This window comes from Eubalaena glacialis, chromosome 14 (assembly GCF_028564815.1).
Source record: "Eubalaena glacialis isolate mEubGla1 chromosome 14, mEubGla1.1.hap2.+ XY, whole genome shotgun sequence".
In the NCBI taxonomy this organism is placed as follows: domain Eukaryota; kingdom Metazoa; phylum Chordata; class Mammalia; order Artiodactyla; family Balaenidae; genus Eubalaena; species Eubalaena glacialis.
The window spans coordinates 21,831,060-21,851,205 of NC_083729.1; the positions used below are offsets into that span (position 1 = coordinate 21,831,060).

The window sequence follows — 20,146 nt, forward strand, 5'->3', positions numbered from 1 at the left end:
GTTCAGGGAATCCCAAGTCCATAATGAGCAGAGTAAGAACTACATTCTGCTAAGGCAGGAGGGCCAGAGACACCCTGTGCGGGGGGCACCTGTTCCCACTACCTTACTCCTACTGTACCCACTGGGCTCTGGGAGCAGGAGCGAGAACGGTTACCAGTGTGGCTAGAGCTTCAGCAGAGGTATTTCAGATTCCCTAGCCCCCAAGCCCATCTGCTGTCTTCAGAATCGCAGGTTTGGGAACAAGGGCCTCTCTTCATCCTTGCCTTTCCCTATGGCTAGGGATCAAAGTTACCCAGACTGTATTTTGGTACTCTTCCTCAGCTTTCAGGGAACCTGGCGAAGTGGGGAGATCAGAGACTAAGGAAAGTGGCAACATAACCACAAAGGTGGAATTCTCTTCTCATGAACTCCGCCCATTCCCTACCTTGTGGGCTTGCTCCCAGCGGCCAGCCTGGGTGTACATATCTATGGCATCTTTCGTCCGGTCTCCCTTAGTGTAGAGCTCCTCAGCAATCTGTGGTTGAGACAGGCAGAGGCAAAAGGTCAGAGCATCAGAGTGAAAGCAGCCTGTAGGAGGAAAGAACAAACCTCAGTTGGGATGGAGCAGAGCCTGGGATACCATTATCCTATAGTCACAGAGAAGACAAGATGACTACAGGTGTTTCAGACTTTCTACTGTTTTGAAAAAAGACCAGCCTGAAACAGTATGAGGACAATACAGTGGGAGTTTAAGAGGGCCTCACGTTTCTGCAATGCAAGGCAATTCTATACTGTAACTATGTTGGAGTTATTCTTTTCTTTTTTTTTTAATTTATTTTTGGCTGTGTTAGGTCTTCATTGCTGCGCGCGGGCTTCTCACTGCGGTGGCTTCTTTTGTTGCAGAGCACGGGCTCTAGGTGCGGGGGCTTCAGTAGTTGTGGCTTGTGGGCTCTAGAGTGGAGGCTCAGTAGTTGTGGTGCACGGGCTTAGTTGCTCCGCGGCATGCGGGATCTTCCCGGACCAGGGATCGAACCCGTGTCCCCTGCATTGGCAGGTGGATTCTTAACCACTGCACCACCAGGGAAGTCCCTATTCTTTTTTTTTTAATTTTAATTTTTAAAAAAATTTTAGGGCTTCCCTGGTGGCGCAGTGGTTGAGAATCTGCCTGCTAATGCAGGGGACACGGGTTCGAGCCCTGGTCTGGGAGGATCCCACATGCCGCGAAGCAACTAGGCCCGTGAGCCACAACTACTGAGCCTGCGCGTCTGGAGCCTGTGCTCGGCAACAAGAGAGGCTGCGATAGTGAGAGGCCCGCGCACCGCGATGAAGAGTGGCCCCCGCTTGCCACAACTAGAGAAAGCCCTCGCACAGAAACGAAGACCCAACACAGCCAAAAATAAATAAATAAATTAATTAATTTAAAAAAATTTTATTGAAGTATGGTTGATTTACAATGTTGTGTTAATTTCTGCTGCACAGCAAAGTGATTCAGTTATACGTGTATATATATATTCTTTTTCATATTCTTTTCCATTATGGTTTATCACAGGATATTGAATATAGTTCCCTGTGCTATACAGTAGGACCTTGATGTTTATCCGTCCTGTATATACTAGTTTGCACCTGCTAATGTTGGAGTTATCCATGAAGCATCACTCATGCTTGCACAGGAAGAGAGCTAGAGACTTGCTTTATACGTCTGGGAGAGGGGTCTATGTTATGTTAGAATGAAATGGGGGAAGTAAACCTCTTTCTTCCCATTCAGGGTGGTGACACTGTTGGGTCCCAGAAAGAAGGATTTGGAACACTTCTTGTTCTGGGTTCCCTCATCATCATCCTGTACTGCATTGCTTCAGGCTGCAGAAAGGGGCTCTCCCTCACCTCATACTCCTGCAGAGACGCATAGTGTTGGGCCACACGAGGATAGTATTTGGACGCAGTGTTCTGGTCCTGTAGATCTAATATATAAATTGCCTTCTTCCACTGGCGGGCACCCAGGGCAGCCTCAATTGCCTTAATGGAGCACCTGGCATAGTTGGGAAAGGTGTAAATATGTATGAGGAAAGAGGAAAATAGATGGAGGTAAAGGGAAACCTCAAGCATACTCCAACCTACACTTTGAGATCTCTCTTATTTTAGTAAGGCCCTGGCACCCTTACTTTCCCCATCACCTCTCATCTGATGCCCAAATGTCCTTTGCACCCCCGGACCACCACACCTGGCTTCAATGTAGTGATTAATGGCCGCATCAAGCTGCTTCTGCTGCACCAAGTGGTCCCCCCACGCCTCCTCTAGTCTCACCACCTCCACTGGGAATGCCAATCGAGCCAGCTCCACCGCTGCCAGAGACAGAGAGGGCACTCAGCTCAGACTTCAGGAAAAGTGAGATAGAGAAATGAGGCGTGGAATACAGGTGAGAAGTGGAGGGACAGAGGAGCACTGAAGCCAGTCAGCCTGAGCAGAGGCACAGAACAGGTGTGGGGGACTGTTTGGGCCGCAGTCCACAACACTGAGCGATGGGCTGTGGGTGGCTAGTACCTTTCATGAACGCGTTGCCTTTACGGTAGCACTCCAGGGCCCGCTGTGGATTTCGAATCTTCTCAAAGAGATCACCTGCCTGTTAACACATCCCATATTACTACAAAGATACCCTTACTACACAAAAATCAAGTATCAGCCCCCAAAGGAGGCGAGTCAGCCACCAGTCAGGGAGGGCTATGCGCTCCAAGACTCCTCTGGGTAGGAAAGGGGCACTGAGCCCTGGGGGTAAGGGACAGGAATAGGAAGCCAGCCATACCCTTTCATACAGTTCGCTCTTGATAAGGGCTGCACTGATGTGCTCTACCAGCTCTGTGGTGGCCAGCAGCTCCTCTCGGGTCAGCACCAGCCGAGCAGCTTTGGCAGGGAGCCCAGCTTTGAGGTAGAGGCTGATGGCTGCTAGCCCATCCCCTTGGCTCTCCTGAAGTTCGCCTGCTCGCTCCTCTTGCTGTGTGTCCATCAGCCACTGGTAGTAACCCCGGCGCAGCTTCTCTAGGGCTGGGTGCCCCTGGACACGCAACAGAGAAGACTAGGAGTCACATCCCTCCTGCCCTGCTGCTTCCCAGGCTTCTCCAATCCCACTGTAACAACAGAAACCCTCCCAGTCACCAATGTCCCAACTCCTAACCATATCAGGTCCCAGCCCCCGCCCTGTTGCGGTTCCTACAGTCTCCTTGACAAGAGGAGGTTTCTGATATTGGTGGGCGTGAGTTCTGAACAACTGTGGGGAAGACAGAACTGGTACCTTGGCCTCAGCCACAGCGATACATTCGTCCCAACGGTGTAGCTCCTGGTACATGTCCATGGCCTCCTCAACAGCGTTCTAGGGGAACCCGGGTAGAGGAAAGAGGGACACCAGGCAGATACAAGAATCAGAAATCAGCAAGCTCTCCTCAGCCCAGCTAAGATGCCGGCCTATGTGGACTGAAAGCCTCACCCTTTACGTATACACAAGCAGAGGTGAATTTAGTATGAAACTAAAAGAAACTTAAGCTTCAGGGCACCTTATTTGCACAGGTTCCTTCCAAAGCAACTTTTCTTAAAGAGGGCTCCTCAAATTGTATAAGCTTTGGGCCTCACAAAATCTGGATCTACCTCCACGCACAAGAATTGCAAAGACAGGCTTTGGAGTATACGGGGAGACAGTAGACTTTTTATGAAAGATAGAAGTAATTGTAAGAACTAACACAGAGGAGGCAATTATGGAGGAGTGAAATGAACTGTACAGACCTTTCTGAAAGTTCTCCCCAGACCTTTGGTAGCCCAGCTGACCAGTGCTCATTCCTCCCGAGTTTGCCTCTCTATTTTTCCCCCTCTGATCCCCTCTTCCATCCAGTTCTTCTGTTCCTATTACCTGTTCTAAGAAGATCATTTCGGCCAGCTTGTAGTTCTTCTCCAGCATGGCTAGACGTGCTCGGACCTGATAAAAGTCTGTTCCTTCTCCACCCTGTGGGGAAAAAGGAGGTTCTGGTTATTCTGTTGGTGCCACAGGAGCCATTCTGTCTGTGTGGCCAGAGAGACACAGACTAAAAGGCTTAGGAAGCTGAAAACCTTCATGGGGCTTAGAGGCTCGAGGTTTGGCAAGCAATTCCAAAATAGTCTGACTTGAAGGTAGAGGTGGAGGGGGCAGGGTAGAGGAAATTAGCCATGGCTGGAAAGCTAAGAGTCGTGGGGCTGAGTACCAGGAGAAATCTCAGCTTGAAAGACTGAACGAATCAGGAGGAGAATACTTGCATATTCCCGAGACACTTGATCTGCAATCTCATTGGTCTCATGTAGGAATCGAGCTTTTGCTACATGGCCCAAAGCAGAAAAGCACCTATAGTATGGAAGCAATAACAGTAATATTATTATAGAATTATCATTAATTCATTGGTTCAGTAGATATACTGAGCATCTATTATATGCCAGAAACTGTTCTTGCCACTGGGGACACAAAAGGGATAAGACAGATGAGGGCCCCGCTCTTAGGGAACTTACTTTCTAGTGGAAACAAATAATTAGTAAACAAATAAACAAAGATTATTTGAAAGAATGGAAAATAAAACTAAGGGGACTCCTTAAGTTGGTAGTCAGAGAAGACCTGTTTGAGGAGCTGACATTTGAGCTGAGACCTTAATACAAGAAAGAGCCAATCATGACAAGATGGAGAAAATTATTCCAGGCAGAGAGAAAAGCTAGTGTAAAGGCCCTAAGGCAGGAGTGAGCTTGGCACGCTCAAAGGGACAAAAGGATGCCAGTGCGGCTGGAGACTAATGGGCAAGTACCTGATATGAGAAGAAAGCAGAGCCCAAATCCTGTGGGGTCTTAGGACATGCAAAGAGTTTGGGTTTTATACAAAGTACAATAGTAAGTTACTGGAAGGTTCTGAGCAAGAAAATGATATAATCTAATTTATGTTTTTAAAAAATTACCTCAGCTGCTATGGGGTGAATGGATCGTAGGGGTATAAGAACCGTATCAGTGAGACTAATTAAGAGGGTTTGCAACACAGCATGTAGATAGTGGTGGTCTATTCCAGGGTGGACACAGTAGACTTGAACAAATAAGAGATTCAGGATACTTTTTTTTTTTTTTTTTACCATCACATAGATCACTTTTTATTTTTAACATATAGAATTTGACTTTGTGTTCATATATATATATATATGCATGTACACATGTACAAAATACTTGTATCTACCTGTTAGCATTTTTTAAAATCTTTATTGGCGTATAATTGCTTTACAATGCTGTTAGTTTTTTCTGTACAGCAAAGTGAATCAGCTATATGTATACATATATCCCCATATCCCCTCCCTTTTGAGCCTCCCTCCCACCCTCACTATCCCACCCCTCTAGGTAGTCACAAAGCATCAAGCTGATCACCCCGTGCTATGCAGCAGCTTCCCACTAGCCATCCATTTTACATTTAGTAGTGTATCTATGTCCATGCTACTCTCTCACTTTGTCCCAGCTTCCCCTTCCCCCACCCCTGGGTCCTCAAGTCCATTCTCTGCGTCTTTATTCCTGCCCTGCCACTAGGTTCATCAGTACCATTTTTTTTAGATTCCAAATATGTGCGTTAGCATATGGTATTTGTTTTTCAATTTCTGACTTACTTCACTCTGTATGACAGACTCTATGTCCATCCACCTCATTACAGGTAACTCAGTTTCATTCCTCTTTCTGGCTGAGTAATATTCCATTGTATATATGTGCCACATCTTCTTTATCCATTCATCTGCCAATGGACATTTAGGTTGCTTCCATGTCCTGGCTATTGTAAATAGTGCTTCAATGAACATTGTGGTACATGCATCTTTTTGAATTATGGTTTTCTCAGGGTATATGCCCAGTAGTGGGATTGCTGGGTCATATGGTAGTTCTGTTTTTAGTTATTTAAGGAACCTCTATACTGTTCTCCATAGTGACTGTATCAATTTAGATTCCCACCAACAGTGCAGGAGGGTTCCCTTTCTCTACACCTTCTCCAGCAATTATTGTTTCTAGATTTTTTGATGATAGCCATTCTGACCGGTGTGAGGTGATACCTCATTGTGGTTTTGATTTGCATTTCTCTAATGATTAGTGATGTTGAGCATCTTTTCATGTGTTTGTTGGCAATCTGTATGTCTTCTTTGGAGAAATGTCTACTTGGGTCTTCCACCGTTTTTGGATTGGGTTGTTTGTTTTTTTGATATTGAGCTGCATGAGCTGCCTGTATATCTTGGAGATTAATCCTTTGTCAGTTGCTTTGTTCACAAATATTTTCTCCCATTCTGAGGGTTGTCTTTTCGTCTTGTTTACGGTTTCCTCTGCTGTGAAAAAGCTTTTAAGTTTCATTAGGTCCCATTTGTTTATTTTTGTTTTTATTTCCATTTCTCTAGGAGGTGGGTCGAAAAGGATCTTGCTGTGATTTATGTCAAAGAGTGTTCTGCCTAAGTTTTCCCCTAAGAGTTTTATAGTGTCTCGCCTTACATTTAGGTCTTTAATCTATCTTGAGTTTATTTTTGTGTATGGTGTTAGGAAGTGTTCTAATTTCATTCTTTTACATGTAGCTGTCCAGTTTTCCCAGCACCACTTATTGAAGAGACTGTCTTTTCTCCACTGTATATTCTTGCCTCCTTTGTCAAAGATAAGGTGACCATATGTACGTGGGTTTATCTCTGGGCTTTCTATCCTGTTCCATTGATCTATATTTCTGTTTTTGTGCAAGTACCATACTGTCTTGATTACTGTAACTTTGTAGTATAGTCTGAAGTCAGGGAGCCTGATTGCTCCAGCTCCGTTTTTCTTTCTCAAGATTGCTTTGGCTATTTGGGGTCTTTTGTGTTTCCATACAAACTGTAAAATTTTTTGTTCTAGTTCTGTGAAAAATGCCATTGGTAGTTTGATAGGGATTATATTGAATCTGTAGATTGCTTTGGGTAGTATAGTCATTTTCACAATGTTGATTCTTCCAATTCAAGAACATGGTATATCTCTCCATCTGTTTGTATCCTCTTTGATTTCTTTCATCAGTGTCTTACAGTTTTCTGCATACAAGTCTTTCGCCTCCTTAGGCAGGTTTATTCCTAGGTATTTTATTCTTTTTGTTGCAGTGGTAAATGGGAGTGTTTCCTTAATTTCTCTTTCTGATTTTTCACTGTTAGTGTATAGGAATGCAAGAGATTTCTGTGAATTAATTTTCAGGATATGTTTTGAAGACCCTGGATCAGTGTCCCTAGGACTTGCTGAGAGTCTAGCTGTGGGGGGATAGGAAAAGAGGGACCAAGGATGACTCCTCGGCAAAATAGCAGCAGCTGACATTTAAAGAGCACTTCCAACCTGTGCTCTTAGCACAGGTCCTCTCATTTGCTCTCCACTACCACTGCCATTTTTCTTTACCATCCTGCAGGTAAATTCTGTTATCATCCCCATTTCATAGAGCAAATGAAGAAACCAAGGCTTGGGAAGGTTAAGTTAACCTCTCTCAAGTTACACAGTTGGTAAATGGAGCCAATATTTGAAATCAGAGAGTCTGGAGTCCCATGTTTGTCCTATAAATTACACTCGTATACAACACCTGGAATATACACATCAACAGGTGGATTGTAGGGTATGAGTGTTAAAAACTTTGAAGGGGCACCTAGTTACAAGATTGGGGAGTGACAACAATAAAAGACACACTCATGTGAAGTAAGTCAGAAAGAGAAAAACAAATATCGTACAATATCGCTTATATGTGGAATCTAGAAAAATGGTAGAGATGAAATTACTTGCAAAGCAGAAACAGAGTCACAGATGTAGAGAACAAACTTATGGTTACCAAGCGGGGAAGGAAGGGTGGGATGAACTGGGAGATTGGGACTGAATATATACACTACTATGTATAAAATAGATAACTAATGAGAACTTACTGCATAGCACAGGGTACTCTACTCAATATTCTGTGGTGACCTAAATGGGAACGAAATCTAAAAGAGTAGATATATATATATATATATATATATATATATATATATATATATATATATATATATATATATACATATGACTGATTCACTTTGCTGTACAGCAAGAAACTAACACAACATTGTAAATCAACTATACTCCAATAAAAATTAAAAAATAAATAAATAAAAGACATACTCATAATATAGGATGGGAGGATGTTTGGAATAACTGTACCATGGAAGGGTTCTATGACATCTGTTGGCATGGGAAGGGAAGTGCTGCCTTAACACTGGGGAGGAGCAGCCCACAGGGAAGATACCCACATGGCCATCCCTCCCTCCTAGCTGCCTGGCACCTCGGTTCTACAGCCCAACTCACCTCTCAGCAATGTGTAGCTGCCTTGCTTCCAGTGACAGCTTACTCAAGGTTTTCCACATTGCCTCTGTTTCTGGGGTCATTTCCAGAGTCTCCAAGAAGGCTGCTGCCCTGGAGAGGGAAGGAAGCAAAGCACAAGGAATGAGTCCAGGGTCAGGAAGACACCGAGGAATACTAGTGATGGGGCAGGGGAGGAGGGGGGCAGGCAATTATTTGTCCTCTTTGTCTAATCTCCTCCCAGGATACCACGTTCTTTTCAGACATGGCCAGTTTTACTACCCATCCCAGGTCCTCAGAACCAGAATTTCCCACCACCTTGCTGGATACCAGTCTAGTCCCTCACCTGGTGTAGTTGCCGTCATCAATGGCTGTTCCAAACTCAATAAGGCCCTCATCCAGTGTGTAGGCAACTGTAGTCACACCTTCAGTCACCATCACCTCGGTCTTTCCCCCGCCCCGCTCCAGACCTACAACATCACCCTGTAAAAATTCAACACCCCCATCCCACCAGAATTCCAAGTTAGCATTTCCACTGACTCGATTGCAGAAAAGACCCACCCTCATTCAACCCTACTGCTCATACACTGAGGGAATTACAGTGGCCCCTGTTTTTCTGACATTTAGTTTCTCTCAGGCAGATAAAAACTCCCTATCTATGGTAATATCCTTGGGTTAAAGTACACTCATAGCTATGATGGCACTAATGGCTAGGGATAAGTTGACAAAGTGTGACATCCACTTCTGCTACTGCCAGCAGTACTGCCAGCAGTACTATGACTCAGTATTCTTAAAGGCCCTCCTGTTAAAATTCAGCTTGAACATACTTCCTAATGTATTGCTGAGTTCAACTGAAGAAACCACTAGGAATGCTTCCTACTCCCTCCCCCCGCCCCCACAAAAAGAAAGCAAGAGAGAAAGAGGTCAGTAAGCTAAAACCGAAAAAACATGAGCAGGAAAAAATGGAAGGTGAGCAAGTAGGAAGAATACAGTTGCCCTGAAGGCAAACATAGTATTAGGAGAATAAACTTTGGGTCCTCCAGCAGGATGGGGAGGCCAAATCTAAGGTTCCTTCATTAAACTGGAGATCCTCTCTTCAGTAAAGGGAACCAAAGGGGTACAGGTCATTAATATGCCTGATTCCTGCAGAGGCAAACACAAATCATCTCTGGAGGAAAACATGCCTATATGAGGCCCTCAGGATTCCAAAAGATTACATTCAATGTAACATGAGCTCACAATAAAAAATTACCAAAATATAAGTTAACAAACAGTTAACCAAAAAGTTAAATGAGTAAACAATACCTGTAAACAACAGTTTTAGACCTCCATGGGTCTCAGATATCAAAAATAATAGTTAAGAAAAAAGACAGTTATGAAATATAAAATAATTATGTGTGAGATGTTTAAAGACCTAAAAGATGAAATGAAAAATTAAGCAAGGAACAAGAGACTATCAAAAATGGTCAGTCACGTTGGAGAAAGAACCAAATAAAACCTTATGAAAAATTTAATTTTTGAATTAAAAAACTCAATAGATGGTTTAAATAGCAGATTAGACAATGATGAAAATGAATTAATGAACTAAAAGATGTACCTCAAGAAATTATCCAGAATGTAGCATGAAGTGAGAAGGAGAAAGGAAATATGAAAGACAGGTTGAAAAGGTACAAAAGACAGAACAAGAAATCTAACATATACCTAATTAGAGTTTTGATGGAGGGACTGGAGAATATGATAGAAGAAGCAATGTTTAAAGAGATTATGGTTGGGATATTTGCAAGACTGATAGAAATATGTGTACTCACAATTACAGGTAGCACAATATATACCAAGCAGGATAAATAAAAAGAAATTTATAGCTAGACACACTGTAGTAAAATTTCAACATGCCTAAAAAAAGATTTTAAAAGCAACCAGAGAGAAAAGACAGATCACCTATACAGAAAGGGCTATTAATAAACTTGTCAGAACAAAAGAAGTCAATCAATGGGACAATATGTGCAAAAGGCTAAGAAAAATTAACTGTCAATCTAGAACTGGGGGGACTTCCCGGTGGTGCAGGGGTTAAGAATCCGCCTGCCAATGCAGGGGACACGGGTTCAAGCCCTGGTCTGGGAAGATTTCACATGCCGTGGAGCAACTAAGCCCATGCGCCACAACTACTGAGCCCGCGTGCCACAACTACTAAGCCTGCGCTCTAGAGCCTGTGAGCCACAGCTACTGAGCCCGTGTGCCACAACTACTGAAGCCCGTGTGCCACAACTACTGAAGCCCACGTGCCACAACTTCTGAAGCCCACATGCCTAGAGCCCATGCTCTGCAACAAAGAGAAGCCACTGCACTGAGAGGCCCGCGCACCGCAACGAAGAGTAGCCCCCGCTCGCCGCAACTAGAGAAAGCCCGCGCACAGCAACAAAGACCTAACACAGCCAAAAAAAAATCTAGAATTGGGTGCTGAGTCCAAGTATCTTTCAAGAGCAAAGCTCTAAATAAAAACATTTTCAGATAATCAAAACCTGAACGTTTATCATCAAAAGACTTTCACTAAAGAAACTTCTAGGATAGCCTCATCCACCAGAGGGCAGACAGTAGAAGCAAGAAGAACTACAATTCTGCAGCCTATGGGAGGAAAACCACATTCACAGAAATATAGACAAAATGAAAAGGCAGAGGACTTCGTACCAGATGAAGGAACAAGATAAAACCCCAGAAAAACAACTAAATGAAGTGGAGATAGGCAACCTTCCAGAAAAAGAATTCAGAATAATGACAGTGAAGATGATCCAAGACCTCAGAAAAAGAATGGAGGCAAATATCGAGAAGCTGAAAGATATGTAACAAAGACCTAGAAGAATTAAAGAACAAACTCCTAGAAGAATTAAAGAACAAACAAACAGAGATGAACAATACAATAACTGAAATGAAAAATACACTAGAAGGAATCAATAGCAGAATAACTGAGGCAGAAGAACGGATAAGTGACCTGGAAGACAGAATGGTGGAATTCACTGCCACAGAACAGAATAAAGAAAAAAGAATGAAAAGAAATGAAGACAGCCTAAGAGACTTCTGGGACAACATGAAACGCAACAACATTCGCATTATAGGGGTCCCAGAAAGATAAGAGAGAGAGAAAGGACCCAAGAAAATATTTGAAGAGATTATAGTCAAAAACTTCCCTAACATGGGAAAGGAAATAGCCACCCAAGTCCAGGAAGCACAGAGAGTCCCAGGCAGATTAAACCCAAGGAGAAACATGCCGAGACACATAGTAATCAAACTGACAAAAATTAAAGACAAAGAAAAATTATTGAAAGCAACAAGGGAAAAATGAAAAATAACATACAAGGGAACTCCCAAAAGGTTAACAGCTGATTTCTCAGCAGAAACTCTACAAGCCAGAAGGGAGTGGCACGATATATTTAAAGTGATGAAAGGGAAGAACCTACAACCAAGATTACTCTACCCAGCAAGGAACTCATTCAGATTCGATGGAGAAATCAAAAGCTTTACAGACAAGCAAAAGCTAAGAGAATTCAGCACCACCAAACCAGCTCTGTAACAAATGCTAAAGGAACTTCTCTAAGTGGGAAACACAAGAGAAGAAAAGGACCTACAAAAACAAACCCGTAACAATTAAGAAAATGGTAATAGGAACATACATATCGATAATTACCTTAAACGTGAATGGACTAAATGCTCCAACCAAAAGACACAGGCTTGCTGAATGGATACAAAAACAAGACCCATAGATATGCTGTCTACAAGAGACCCACATTTCAGGCCTAGGGACACATACAGACTGAAAGTGAGGGGATGGAAAAAGATATTCCATGCAAATGGAAATCAAAGAAAGCTGGAGTAACAATACTTATATCAGATAAAATAGACTTTAAAATAAAGAATGTTACAAGAGACAAGGAAGGACACTACATAATGATAAAGGGATCAATCCAAGAAGAAGATATAACAATTATAAATATATATGCACCCAACATAGGGGCACCTCAATACATAAGGCAACTGCTAACAGCTATAAAAGAGGAAATCAACAGTAACACAGTAATAGTGGGGGACTTTAACAGCTCACTTACACCAATGGATAGATCATCCAGACAGAAAATTAATAAGGAAATACAAGCTTTAAATGACACAATAGACCAGACAGATTTAATTGATATTTATAGGACATTCCATCCAAAAACAGCAGATTACACTTTCTTCTCAAGTGCACACGGAACATTCTCCAGGATAGATCACATCTTGGGTCACAAATCAAGCTTCAGTAAATTTAAGAAAATTCAAATCATATCAAGCATCTTTTCTAACCACAACGCTATGAGATTAGAAATCAATTACAGGGAAAAAAACGTAAAAAACACAAACACATGGAGGCTAAACAATACGTTACTAAATAACCAAGAGATCACTGAAGAAATCAGAGAATATAAAAAAATACCTAGAGACAAATTACAAAGAAAACACGATGATCCAAAACCTATGGGATGCAGCAAAAGGAGTTCTAAGAGGAGAAGTTTATAGCAATACAAGCCTACCTCAAGAAACAAGAAAAATCTCAAATAAACAATCTGACCTTACACCTAAAGGAACTAGAGAAAGAACAAACAAAACCAAAGTTAGTAGGAGGAAAGAAATCATAAAGATCAGAGCAGAAATAAATGAAATAGAAACAAAAAAAACAATAGCAAAGATCAATAAAACTAAAAGCTGGTTCTTTGAGAAGATAAACAGAATTGATAAACCATTAGCCAGACTCATCAAGAAAAAGAGGGAGAGGAATCAAATCAATAAAATTAGAAGTGAAAAAGGAGAAGTTACAACAGACACTGCAGAAATACAAAGCATCTTAAGAGACTAGTACAAGCAACTCTATGCCAATAAAATGGACAACCTGGAAGAAATGGACAAATGCTTAGAAAGGTATAACCTTCCAAGACTGAACCAGGAAGAAATAGAAAATATGAACAGACTAATCACAAGTAATGAAATTGAAACTGTGATTAAAAATCTTCCAACAAACAAAAGTCCAGGACCAGATGGCTTCACAGGTGAATTCAATCAAACATTTAGAGAAGAGCTAACACCCATCCATCTCAAAGTCTCCCAAAAAATTGCAGAGGAAGGAACACTCCCAAACTTTTGACAACATTCAACACCCATTTATGATAAAAACTCTCCAGAAAGTGGGCATAGAGGGAACCTACCTCAACATAATAAAGGCCATATATGACAAACCCACAGCAAACATCATTCTCAATGGTGAAAAACTGAAAGCATTTCCTCTAAGATCAGGAACAAGACAAGGATGTCCACCTCGTCATTATTATTCAACATAGTTTTGGAAGTCCTAGCCATGGCAATCAGAGAAGAAAAAGAAATAAGAGGAATACAGATTGGAAAAGAAGAAGTAAAACTGTCACTGTTTGCAGATGACATGATACAGTACATAGAGAATCCTAAAGATGCCATCAGAAAACTACTAGAGCTAATCAATGAATTTGGTAAAGTTGCAGGATACAAAATTAACACACATAAATCTCTTGCATTCCTATACACTAACAACGAAAGATCAGAAAGAGAAATTAAGGAAACAATCCCATTCACCACTGCAACAAAAAGAATAAAATACCTAGGAATAAACCTACCTAAGGAGGTAAAAAACCTGTACTCAGAAAACTATAAGACACTGATGAGTAATGATGCCTCTTGTACAGATATAGTCCTTCCTCTATAGTAATTGTCCCCTCGCTACAGTAAGAGTCCTCCTGTATTATGAGTCCCCTCTCTAGAATTATATAGCCCCACATTGTCAGAGCCCCCACTGATTGTCATATTTCACCCCCTATCATGTTAGTCACCCCTCCACGGTAATACTGCCCCTTGTACAGATATAGTCCTTCCTCTACAGTAATCGGTCCCCCCTCTATTGTAATAGTCCCTCCCCCATTAGTAAACGCTCATCCCCTTGTAACAGTCCCCCTTCCCCCTCACAATAATCCTTCGGAATAAAAGTCTCTTTTCTAAAAAAAAAAAAAAAAAGACACTGATGAAAGAAATCAAAGATGATACAAACAGATGGAGAGATATATCATGTTCTTGGATTGGAAGAATCAATATTGTGAAAATGACTATACTACCCAAAGCAATCTACAGATTCAATGCAATCCCTATCAAATTACCAATGGCATTTTTTACAGAACTAGAACAAAAAAATTTTTAAATTTGTATGGAGACACAGAAGACCCTGAATAGCCAAAGAAGTCTTGAGGGAAAAAAACAGAGCTGGAGGAATCAGATGCCCTGACTTCAGACTATACTACAAAGCTACAGTAATCAAGACAATATGGTACTGGCACAAAAACAGAAATATAGATCAATGGAACAGGATAGAAAGCCCAGAGATAAACCCATGCACCTATGGTCAACTAATCTATGACAAAGGAGGCAAGGATATACAATGGAGAAAGGATAGTCTCTTCAATAAGTGGTGCTGGGAAAACTGGACAGCTACATGTAAAAGAATGAAATTAAAACACTCCCTAACACCATACACAAAAATAAACTCAAGATAGATTAAAGACCTAAATGTAAGACTGGACACTATAAAACTCTTAGAGGAAACATAGGAAGAACACTCTTTGACATAAATCACAGCAAGATCTTTTCTGATACATCTAGAGTAATGGAAATAAAAACAAAAAATAAACAAATGGGACCTAATGAAACTTAAAAGCTTTTGCACAGCAAAGGAAACTACAAACAAGACGAAAAGACAACCCTCAGAATGGGAGAAAATATTTGCAAAGAATCAACAGAGAAAGGATTAATCTCCAAAATATATAAACAGCTCATGCAGCTCAATATTAAAAAGACAAACAACCTAATCAAAAAATGGGCAGAAGACCTAAATAGACATTTCTCCAAAGAAGACATACAGATGGCCAAAAAGCACATGAAAAGCTGCTCAACATCACTAATTATTAGAGAAATGCAAATCAAAACTACAATGAGGTATCACCTCACACCAGTTAGAATGGGCATCATCAGAAAATCTACAAACAACAAATGCTGGAGAGGGTGTGGAGAAAAGGGAACCCTCTTGCACTGTTGGTGGGAATGTAAATTGATACAGCCACTATGGAGAACAGTATGGAGGTTCCTTAAAAAACTAAAAACAGAATTACCATATGACCCAGCAATCCCACTACTGGGCATACACCCAGAGAAAACCGTAATTCAAAAAGACACATGCACCCCAGTGTTCACTGCAGCACTATTTACAATAGCCAGGTCATGGAAGCAACCTAAACGCCCATCGACAGACGAATGGATAAAGAAGATGTGGTACATATATACAATGGAATATTACTCAGCCATAAAAAGGAACGAAACTGGGTCATTTGTAGAGACGTGGATGGATCTAGAGACTGTCATACAGCGTGAAGTAAGTCAGAAAGAGAAAAACAAATATCGTATATTAATGCATATATGTGGAACCTAGAAAAATGGCACAGATGAACCAGTTTGCAGGGCAGAAATAGAGACACAGATGTAGAGAACAAACGTATGGACACCAAGGGGGGAAAGTGGCGGAGGGGTGGGGTGGTGGTGGGTTGAATTGGGAGACTGGGATTGACATGTATACAATAAGATGTATAAAATAGATAACTAATAAGAACCTGCTGTATAAAAAATAAAATAAAATTCAAAAATTCAAAAAAAAAAAAAGAAACTTCTAAATGATATTCTTCAAGAAGAGGAAGAAAAATAACTCCAGAGGGAAGATCAGCAATGCAAAAGGAAAAGGTGAACAGAGAAACTGGCACTATGACGGTAAATCTATACAAATTCTGTCTGTATAAAATAATAATGTCTAACTTTGGGGATAACAGAAGGGAACCAAAATACTAGACAACAATGGCAAAGGGGAGGTAATCACATTTAAAGTCTTTTATGGTCCTTGTATTGTTTGCAGTGCAGGGGGCGGTTTGATGCTGATTAACTTTAGACTTTGTTAATTTAAATACATGGTGAACTTTTAAGGGTAACTGCTATAGAAATAGGATGTATAACCTTCAAACCAAAAAAGTGAAAAAAAAGAGTATTTAGAAAAGGACAACCCCCCGACCCCCACAAAAACTCAACCTTAATCAGTCTAAAATGAGGCAAAAAAGGAGAAAAAAAGAGATATAGAAAGAACAAAAAGGAAGTATCAAGTGCTCTACCCACACCCACACCAGTCATCCTAGCCTACCATAGGGGCCTCTTTTCTCTGTTTGCATAGGCTCCTCCCAGATTTTGGAATATTACTTGTGTGTGTGATGTTGTCGTGGGATAGGAGAGAGGGTCTGATCAGCAGTCTTAAAAAAATGGAACTCTGAATGGCTTGTAACAGAGAATCAGCACACAAGGAGGTGATATGGAACTACTCCTCCTATTGGGGGATCTTCCAGCCTAAGGGGACTCCATGTTATGACTTGGTGAATTCCCACTATAATAGAGACCCATACTCCAAGGGTCTAATATAATGTCAGGAATCTGAACAAGGATGGCTCTGGGGCCTGGTCCACTGTGGGAAGGAGTCTAAGCATCACCTGCCAACTCCATTAAAGAGATTATGGGTGGTGGGCAGAGAAACCAAGCACACTTCAGAGCCTACTCAGGGTTCTAATTCATCAGCTCATCACTATGTCTGAGGTGCCCTGTGTCAACATACCCTGATAGAGGACATGGTGACTCTCTCAGGTGCCTCAATGTTGTACCACACACACAAGTTGTTTCGGTTCTGAGCTACCAGCACATCACTTCCTGGGACCCACTGCACGTAGGAGCAGAAGCTGAGGATCATTGTCTTAGAGCAGCTTTCAATGTCGTACAGGTGCAACTGAAGGAGGAAGAAGCAGATAGCACAATTCAAAGGAGATACGGGTGTCTTCTCATCTTGACAATTTTCCTAATGGTGAAATGTGGTGAGCTAACCCACCAGTCAGGTACATGCTGAATTTCAAAGCTTACTGATCTTCAACCATAAACCCTTCAAGTTTATGCTGAGTTGGCATATTCTGACTCTGGCCAAATAAGAGATGATCAAAAGAGCAAAGATCTACACCCTAGGAATTTAAGTTAGGAGAAGGTCAGACTTTTTTTGGCTGCGCTGCAAGGCATGTGGGATCTTAGTTCCTGACCAGGGATCGAACCTGCACCCCCTGCAGTGGAAGTGCAGAGTCTTAACCAGTGGACCGCCAGGGAAGTCCCAGACTTTCATTCTTAGAATAACTCTGGGCCAGAGTTACCAGCCTGGATTACAAAAGTAAGGGCACCAGACAAATTAAATGGTCTGGAAATTTGTGATGGCTTTCACATCACAATGAAAATGAAACAAAAAATCACCAGAGAGTCCCTTTTGCCCCTGAGGTTGAACTCTTTGGTGATACCATATTGAGATCAGAATCAATAAGGGGCTGGGGGAGACTGTCCTCAAGCCAGCTTCAGTGCCGTCAGATAAGTGTAGCTGAAGAGCACTGGAGCAGTAGTTGTGGGCTAAGGTCAGCTAGGCATGAGGAAGAGGAATGCAGGGGTAAGGATGTTTCATGAGGGCACAGATCTGTGAATAGTAAGAGAGACATCAACTCCCAAATTCCTCTCTTGACTTTGGTGCCATCATGACACAATCTCCTGAAGGGTAAAATGGGATGGGTGGTGATAGCAGATACAAAGAATGTTGATTCTTCTGTGCCTTTTGCTATGCTAATGGCATAGCCCCAAGAAATTATGTCCTATCCTGCCTCCCACAGTCCCTGCTGGCAGCTAGTACCACATCCTTTATGGACCAGTCTATGGCTAAGGCCTTAGTAACCCTCCTCACACGAAGTTTCCGGTCCCTGAAGAGAAGCTTGTGCCCAGTCTCATTAAGTTCCAGCCAATCCACACGGCTCTCATGGCTGATGGTGCCAATGTTGTAGCCACCAATCAGGTCCACTAGAGAGTAAAGGAAACAGGGTTAATCACATACAAGGCATGAGGTGGCCTGTGAAAGTCTGGCTTTAAGAATGTTGCATTAGTCTAGATAATGTCACTCAGGAATGGAAATGGGCAGTACAACATAATTTTGCTAAGATGCTTAAGATGCTGTATTTCTTCTAAAATTATAGAGGTTTTGTTTAACTCTGCAGTTATTAACTCAAAAGATCCAGACTCATCAAGAAATGTGATTCCTCTCTGGGACTCTTGGAGTTGTCTCAGAGCAGGTCAGAACTATGGAGCAACTGGCTTCTGTTCTCATGATGAACCACAATTAGAGCAAACACACCAGTGAGAGAAAGCTGATGAACGAAATGACCCTGGTGATCATATGTGCTCCAAGGAGGTACCTGCATATTTGAGTGGCAGTGATATAAGAACACTTAGGGACGAAGAGTGGTGAAGGCACACAGACGAAACAGGGGGAACCTCTAACTAAAGTTAGGCTGGTCAGTGCAGAGGATGAATATTAGTTTGGTCTGAATTTTGTAGGCAATATAAGAAACAATCATGTTTAGAACAGACCACTCAGGGTTGGCTAGGGTGCTTTCAGGGAATCTCTTGAACAAAGCCCATTCACAGGTCTTACTGATATACATTATCAACAAGCAATGTGCCTGCTTTTGTTACCTATGCTTAAGCTAAAGACCAAATGCCAGCGGATGTCCACTACTGGGAAGACCAACTTAAAAATGAATTTTCCTTTAATTAAAAAGCAAAATGATAAATCCATGTTTTAATGCCCCGATTATAAGTACAACCATAGAATGCTAGAGCTGTGGGGACCCTATTTCTGTGAGCACTCTGAAATTACATACAAAATTATGTGTGTAGATATTTTTCTGGGAAAGGATCTATGCTTTTAATTAGATACTCAAAGGGGTCGATGACCCGAAATGGTTAAGAGAAGAACTCTGTCAACATACATTGAAGATAAGACCTACAGAGTGAGGTGACTTGTCCAAAATCTCACAGCTCATTACTGCTGAGAGAACTTAGGCCACTGGAACTTAGAACTTAGGCCACTGGACTGTATTATTATTTCTATTATAGATACTTACATTTCTGAGCTCAGCAACTTCATGTGAAATAGAAAATTCATGAAATGTAAAAATATCTTAAGAACAGACCCATATGTATATGGAAACTTGATTTATGAGAGACGACATTACATACTAGTGAGTGAAGAATGGACTTTCGAACAATGGTTAAACATATGGAAAAAAAATAAAATTAGATTCCTACCCACATTATGCACAAAAATAAATTCCAGGTAAAAAGCAAAATTTTAAATGCCAAAATACAGGAGGGAGTAGGGAGGGATTTCTTAAATAAGACCTCAAAAACCACAAACTATTTATTAAAAAGTGATATACAACACTGTAAACTGAACTATACTTCAGTAAAAAAAAAAGTGATAAAATGGACTACATTAAACTTAAAAATGTCTAAATACTAAGAAATGCTGAAAAGGAGAGAAAAGACAAGCCACAGGCTGAGACAACAGCTGCAATGCAAATAACCATCAAAGCCTATACACACACACACAGAACTCCTTCACGTAAATAAAGAAAAGACAACCTAATTTTAAAAATAGGCAACGGATATGAACTGGCAATTCACAGAAGAAATCCAAATGGCCAATAAACAAATGAACAAAAAAATTAAAACAATGAAATATATTTTCATATACATCAGATTGAGCCAAATAATGAAGTCCGGCAACTTCAAGCATTGGAGAGGAAGTGGAACTGTAACTGGGGTGGGAGTGTAAATTGGTACAACCTCTTCAGAG

The 20,146-nt window shown here is 41.4% G+C and overlaps 1 protein-coding gene across 2 annotated transcripts in view; it reads right to left on the minus strand.

The window, feature by feature from the left end:
- The window catches only part of IFT172 (intraflagellar transport 172), a 41,756-nt gene that overhangs the window by 10,930 nt on the left and 10,680 nt on the right, over window positions 1-20,146 (minus strand). For both annotated transcript variants that reach the window (XM_061211239.1, XM_061211238.1), the window contains exons 15-26: window positions 18,197-18,309; window positions 17,048-17,215; window positions 8,654-8,790; window positions 8,314-8,421; window positions 4,252-4,336; window positions 3,872-3,964; window positions 3,263-3,340; window positions 2,777-3,025; window positions 2,518-2,596; window positions 2,198-2,318; window positions 1,861-2,005; window positions 425-514 (exon numbers count right to left, since the gene is read on the minus strand). In XM_061211239.1, the coding sequence (XP_061067222.1) occupies window positions 425-514; window positions 1,861-2,005; window positions 2,198-2,318; window positions 2,518-2,596; window positions 2,777-3,025; window positions 3,263-3,340; window positions 3,872-3,964; window positions 4,252-4,336; window positions 8,314-8,421; window positions 8,654-8,790; window positions 17,048-17,215; window positions 18,197-18,309 (1,466 nt within the window). The remainder of the gene's footprint in view (window positions 1-424; window positions 515-1,860; window positions 2,006-2,197; window positions 2,319-2,517; window positions 2,597-2,776; window positions 3,026-3,262; window positions 3,341-3,871; window positions 3,965-4,251; window positions 4,337-8,313; window positions 8,422-8,653; window positions 8,791-17,047; window positions 17,216-18,196; window positions 18,310-20,146) is intronic.